At 61.5% G+C, this 5,472-nt stretch overlaps 1 protein-coding gene across 1 annotated transcript; it reads right to left on the bottom strand.

The window, feature by feature from the left end:
- Window positions 1–366: 366 nt before the first annotated feature.
- FOXD2 (forkhead box D2) lies at window positions 367–3,573 on the bottom strand. The gene has a single exon (XM_039885568.1). The coding sequence runs from the start codon at window positions 2,914–2,916 to the stop codon at window positions 1,420–1,422; it is 1,497 nt and encodes a 498-aa protein (XP_039741502.1). The 5' UTR covers window positions 2,917–3,573; the 3' UTR covers window positions 367–1,419.
- Between the last annotated feature and the right edge of the window lie 1,899 nt (window positions 3,574–5,472).

Genomic DNA, 5,472 nt, shown 5'->3' with positions numbered 1-5,472 from the left:
ACTGGGCACCCAAATCTGCCGAGGCCACTCTAAAGTCTAAACTCAAAAATAAAAAGACTCCCCAGGTGCATTTGAAACAAAACCTCTCTGCGGAATCCCAGGCAGAAACCTTCCTGGACCAGAGCGAAAATGAAAGTGCTGAAGGGGTCACAGGCTTCCCAGAGTCCTGGCCCATTAACAGTGAAGGCCCATTAACACAAGGCCATAGTATCCCCTGTACCTGATGATAAGTCCAAGCCCTCCTCTGCCCGCCTGGGGCTGGCCAGGGCTTTACCTTGGTCCACCTCTGCCTGGAAGCTGGGGGTCTTCTGGGAGAGCCCAGACTGGGAAACAGGGGAGTGCAGGCAAGCAGACTGAGCTGGTAACTGCTGGAGTTCACATACATTTATTCAATTGACACCAATGGGAAGTTGGGGGAGACAGATTTTTCTTTTCTTCCACACAAACCATCAGACGATTTGAGTCTCCCCGCAGTGGAGAAGTCTAAATCGATGCTCACCCAGTGGACGGAGAATGCAGATAGCAGCCCGCTGTACAGATATTTACACATAATTACAGGACCCCCTGCCACAGGATGCGCCCTCGCCCACCCCACCCCCACCTCTCCAGTCCCTGACCCAGACCCTCCTCTCCCACCCCAACCTCATTGCCTTTAGCCACAATAAATATCCCAGGGCCTGAGACAGAGCAGAATGCTGAGAGGGCTGCTGGCCCTGGTTGGCTGGACCCAGCCGGCCACGGGAAAGGGGGAAAGTTCCTTCAAAAGCACCCCAACACGAAAGAGGAAGGATGTTCCCCAGTGGAGTGGGATCCAGGGTTTCCACGGGAATTGTGGAGACTCCTCGCTTCACATCTCCGTTCAGCTTGCCTGTGCAGACAGAGCTTTAGGTTTCAGAGATAACGAACTTCCTTGGAGAACAGCAAGAGTAAAAAAAGTTGAATTTTCCTTTAAGCACGAAGCGGATAATAGGTGTCTTTAAATTATAATATTGGACAAACAGGGCCTCAAAGTAGGGGAAGGAGTGAGGGAGAGGCAGAGAGGAAGACCTCTTTGCGCAGATGGTGTTTCTGGCGGGATCCGCAGGGCCCGGGCGGGCATCTCTCCGGGAACGCATTCTTCCGGGGCTGTCAGAGGCGCAGAGGCTGGGAAAAAGCGAAGACTCCCCCCTCCCCTTTTACAGCTCAAAACGGAATGGGATCCTGGCTTGCGACCTCGTCGCGTAGACCCGAACCTCTCCCTGAGCGATGAAGCCCGCTTCGTCCCAACTATCAGATTCTGAGCGTGGAGCCTTAAGTGCCAAGTCACGCGCGCCGGCCCAAGGTCTTCATAAATAGACTCCCTGAGTTCTGCTGGGACGGCAAGAGTTCCCGGGAGAGGCTGAGGAGTGCGGGCCTAAGTGGCCCTGAGCACGACGGGGTTCAGAAGTGGCAGCCACTGAGACCGGCGACTTTGCTGGCAAACGGGGAGCCTGAGGACAGGAGCGCGTCCCCGGGGTGCGAGAGGCGGATGTGGCCGGCCACTGGAGCCAGGGCCGGGGCAGTCAGCATGGCCAAGACCTGGGCTTGACCCCCAGGGCCCACCGCCGCCGCGAACGGCGATCCTGGCGAGCCCTCGCCTCCGCCCGGGGGTGCTGCCCCGCCGCCACCGTGGCCCATGATGTGGTCTATAGAGAAGGAAGGCCTCTGCCCGGCCCCAGCGCCCCCGCCGCCCGCACCACCACCCGCGTCCGTCTTGAGGCCCTGGCGCAGGAGTGCGGTGGACAGACCAGCCGCGGTGCCGGCTGCGGGAGGGCTCAGTGACGCGGGATAGAAGGCTTTGGCGCAGCCCAACTCCGCGCCCAGGAAGGAGGGCAGGCCTGCGGGCCCCGGGCCTGGGCCCGACCCTGTGCCCGGGGCAGGCGCAGGGGCCGGAGCCGAGGCTGCGCCCGCGAACACCGAGGCCGTCGGAGGTCCGGGTGGAGGCGCAGCGGCACGGCCTGGGGGGACCGACAGCTGGCAAGGCGCAGCGGCGGCTGCGGCAGCGAAAGCGAAGGCGTGCGGGTGTGGATGCGGATGCGGGGTCGGGCCCGGCGGGGGGGCGCCGTAGGCCGGGAGCGCCAACCCGTAGCCATAGCCGTAGGCGCCGTAAGCGGCGAAGCCCGGCAGGAAGGCGCCGGGGTCCCCTGCCGCCGCAGCTCCGCCACGCAACAGCAGCTCCGGATGAGGGTGCGTGTGTGGATGCGGTGGCGGTAGCGGCTGCCGCTTGAAGCGCTTGCGGCGCCGCAGGAAGCTGCCGTTGTCGAACATGTCGGCCGACTCCGGGTCCAGCGTCCAGTAGTTGCCCTTGCCCGGGTTGCCCGGCTCGCGGGGGATCTTGACGAAGCAGTCGTTGAGCGAGAGGTTGTGGCGGATGCTGTTCTGCCAGGCGGGGAACTTCTCCCGGTAGTAGGGGAAGCGGCCGCTGATGAACTCGCAGATCTCGCTCAGCGTCAGGCGCTTCTTGGGGCTCTGCAGGATGGCCATGGTGATGAGCGCGATGTACGAGTAGGGCGGCTTCACCAGCGGGCTCCGCGTCGCCGCGCTCCCCGACGGCGGTCCCGGCCCGGGCCCAGCCGAGCCCCGGGCCGCCGCCGCGCCTGGCCCAGGGCTTCCCGCTGTGGCCGCCGCCCCCCGGGGCGCTAGAGCGCGGGGTTCGCCGTCCGAGCAGCCGCCGGACTCCTCATCTTCAGCTGCGTCCGCCTCGGCTTCCTCCGAGGGAGGCTCGGGGCCGTGCGGGAGCACGTCCCGGGGGGCGCGGGGCCCGGAGCGGACAGGGAGCTCCCCCCCACCGCTGCCGCCGCCTCCGCCCACCACGTCTATGTCTGCTTCGGCCTCGGACAGCGCGGCCGGGGAGCTCTCGGAGGACATGATCTCGCAGCAGCAGCTGCCCAGGGTCATGGTGCCGCCGCCGCCACCGCCGTTCTCCGGCTCCGCTCCGGCCGCGGTTCGGGATCCGCCGCGCTGCCTCTAGGGCGAGTGTGTTTTGCGCGCGGGCGGGGAGGGGGCGGGGGACTGAGGCAGGCAGGGAGGGGTGTCCCCCAGCGCCGCAGCGCCCCCTCGTGGCCCACCTCGGCCGCTCGCACCTCTCTGCGAGCACCGGACTCGCAGCTCTCTCCGCTGCCCCGGGAGCCCGAGCTCGGGCCTGCACCCGGGGCGCGGGAGGAAGGAGCTGAGGCCTTCCCTCACCCTGACCGTTCTCGGCCCCCAGTCCTTCCCGGGGTGGGGGGTCGGGGAATTCGTCCCTCCCACCTAGCGGCTGCCTAAGGCGGAAGAGCGTGAGCCCGGGGCGGAGCTCCCTGGACCGGGTGGGGCGGGGCGGGAGGGGGCGGGCGGAGTGCCTCCGCGGAGGGGCCCGGCGGGAACGAACAGATGCCGCGGCGGGAGCTAGGCTTGGGTGGCCCGAGGCGGGTCCTCCTCTTCCCCGCAGATCCTGCAAACCCTCCATTCCTTGGAGTCTCTGCCTTCGGTGCGCTCGGCCCCTGGATGTTAAGGTTCACGCGGGCGCCAGTCAGGAGAAGTAGCGACAGTCCCCACCCATCATCTTTCCCCAAGGCAGCGCCCGGACCAACGCCGCGGGAGCCAGGCCTGCTGGAGCCCGAGCGGCTTCCGGCCCAAGGAGAGACGCACTTGAGTGATCGCAAGGAGCAAACTTGGCGCTCTCCTCGGGCCTCGGAGAGGTGAGAGATTTCGACTGCTCCCCTCTCCCTCAAAGGCGGGAACCCCGCCACCCCTTGCCGCGCGGTTGGACTCTGGACGCGGGAGTGTGCGCGGGGAGAGCGGGGGAGTGCGCCGCCTGCCCATCGCTCCCTCCCCGAAACTTCTGTGCGGCGCCCGCATTCCGGGAGCGCTGACCGGGCGGTCGCTCAGAGTTTGCCTGCACTCCGACTTTTTTCTGTCTCGGTATCCATTTGTCTCAGTCTCTGTGACTCTGTGTCTTTCTCGCTTTCGGTGAATCTTTGTCTCCGTTTCCTGTGGAAACCCCTCATTTGCCTAGATGTCTCTTCGTGGGTCTGGGAATCCCTCCCTCAGTTTTCCCCTCTCCCCCACTCCTAGTCTCACTGAAGGGCTGTCCCCCAACTTTCTAGCTGGACTTGTAGACTCTACTGACAGGCAGCAGGACCTCCTTCTTAGAACCCTGACCGCAGCCCCGAGCCAGTTTTGCCTTCCTCTCTCAGAATCCTGTGCACCCAAGGTTGGTCCTGTGTCCTTTTTCTCGTCGGCTCGGTTTCTTATCATCCCGTTAGGCCTCTTTTTCCCCTGGCCTCCCTTCAGGAACCCAGCAACGAGTAGCACTAGCTCAAATTGAGCCTATCTCAACCTCTGGGAGGTGAAAGGGGAGATGGGCACTGGACGTGGGCAAGAGCTGAGTGGGTAGACCGGCTGCTGTCCCGACAGCGCCGCGCAGTGGTCAAAGCTCGGGCATGCGAGGCCTGAGACACAGCTGCGCTCCACAGTCACAAGGCTGTATGACAGCAGGTTACTTCACCTTCCCAGCCTCAGTTTCCTGCTCTGCATAGTAGTTAAGAGCAGAGACCCTGGAGTCAGGCTGCTAGAGTCCCAATCCTGGTTTCACTATTTACCAGCTCTGTCACCTTGGATAAATTTCTTAATTCTTTGAGTCTCTGTTTCTTCCTCTGTAAAAATGAGGTTAAAAACGCCTCCATCGTGACTAATATGCAGAAGTAACCAAATTACTCTGGGCTACTTTTGAAAAGAGTATTGCAAGACTTTGCAGAGAGAAAGGGTTTGGGTGTGGTGTAGTCTCCCACCTGATCTCAAGCCCTGGTCCAGCCATCTCCAGTCACTATACTGAATTAGATCCCCTGTAAATAAGTGCACTGGGAACAGAGTGGGAGGGAATTTGCAGCCCCTTGATGATAGGCTGTATCATCAGGGTCTATGTGAGGGTGGATGAATTCTCCCTTTCACCTAACAGCAGCCTCTAACCTATGGAATAATCTAGTGTAAATCTAACTCTCCCATTCTATAGGTAGGATAACAGAGGCCCAGAGACGGGAAGGGCTCCCCTAGGCTTCTCCAAGACAGAGCAGGGCCTGGTGCAACCCAGTCAAGGAATCCTCTGATAGAGTTCTTCATCCTCCTGTGCCAAAGGAGGGTGGAAGGCAGGTCTGGCTGTTTGTCTCCTGTGAGAGCAAGTCCTCTGCTCCCCCTGCCCATACACACACCTCAAACCAAGGAGATCCACTTAGTGTGCTGAGCCTGCATAAATACTGTCCTTGGGAAAAAGAGAAGAGGTCCAGTCCTCAAGCCATGGACAGGAAATTAGGCAAGGACTAGTGACCCTAGAATCGGAATCACCTAAGTAATAGGGCTCTCCAGAAAAAAAAAAAAAAGGCTTTGGGGAGAAGTTTCCTCTATGAGTCCAGATAAACTCACATACATAGGATTGCTAGATTTAGCAGATTAATTTTATGTGGCAACCCTACACATAGT

This window comes from Pteropus medius, unplaced genomic scaffold (genome assembly GCF_902729225.1).
Source record: "Pteropus medius unplaced genomic scaffold, Ma_sr-lr_union100, whole genome shotgun sequence".
Lineage (NCBI taxonomy): Eukaryota > Metazoa > Chordata > Mammalia > Chiroptera > Pteropodidae > Pteropus > Pteropus medius.
This window is presented reverse-complemented; position numbering and strand designations above follow the sequence as displayed.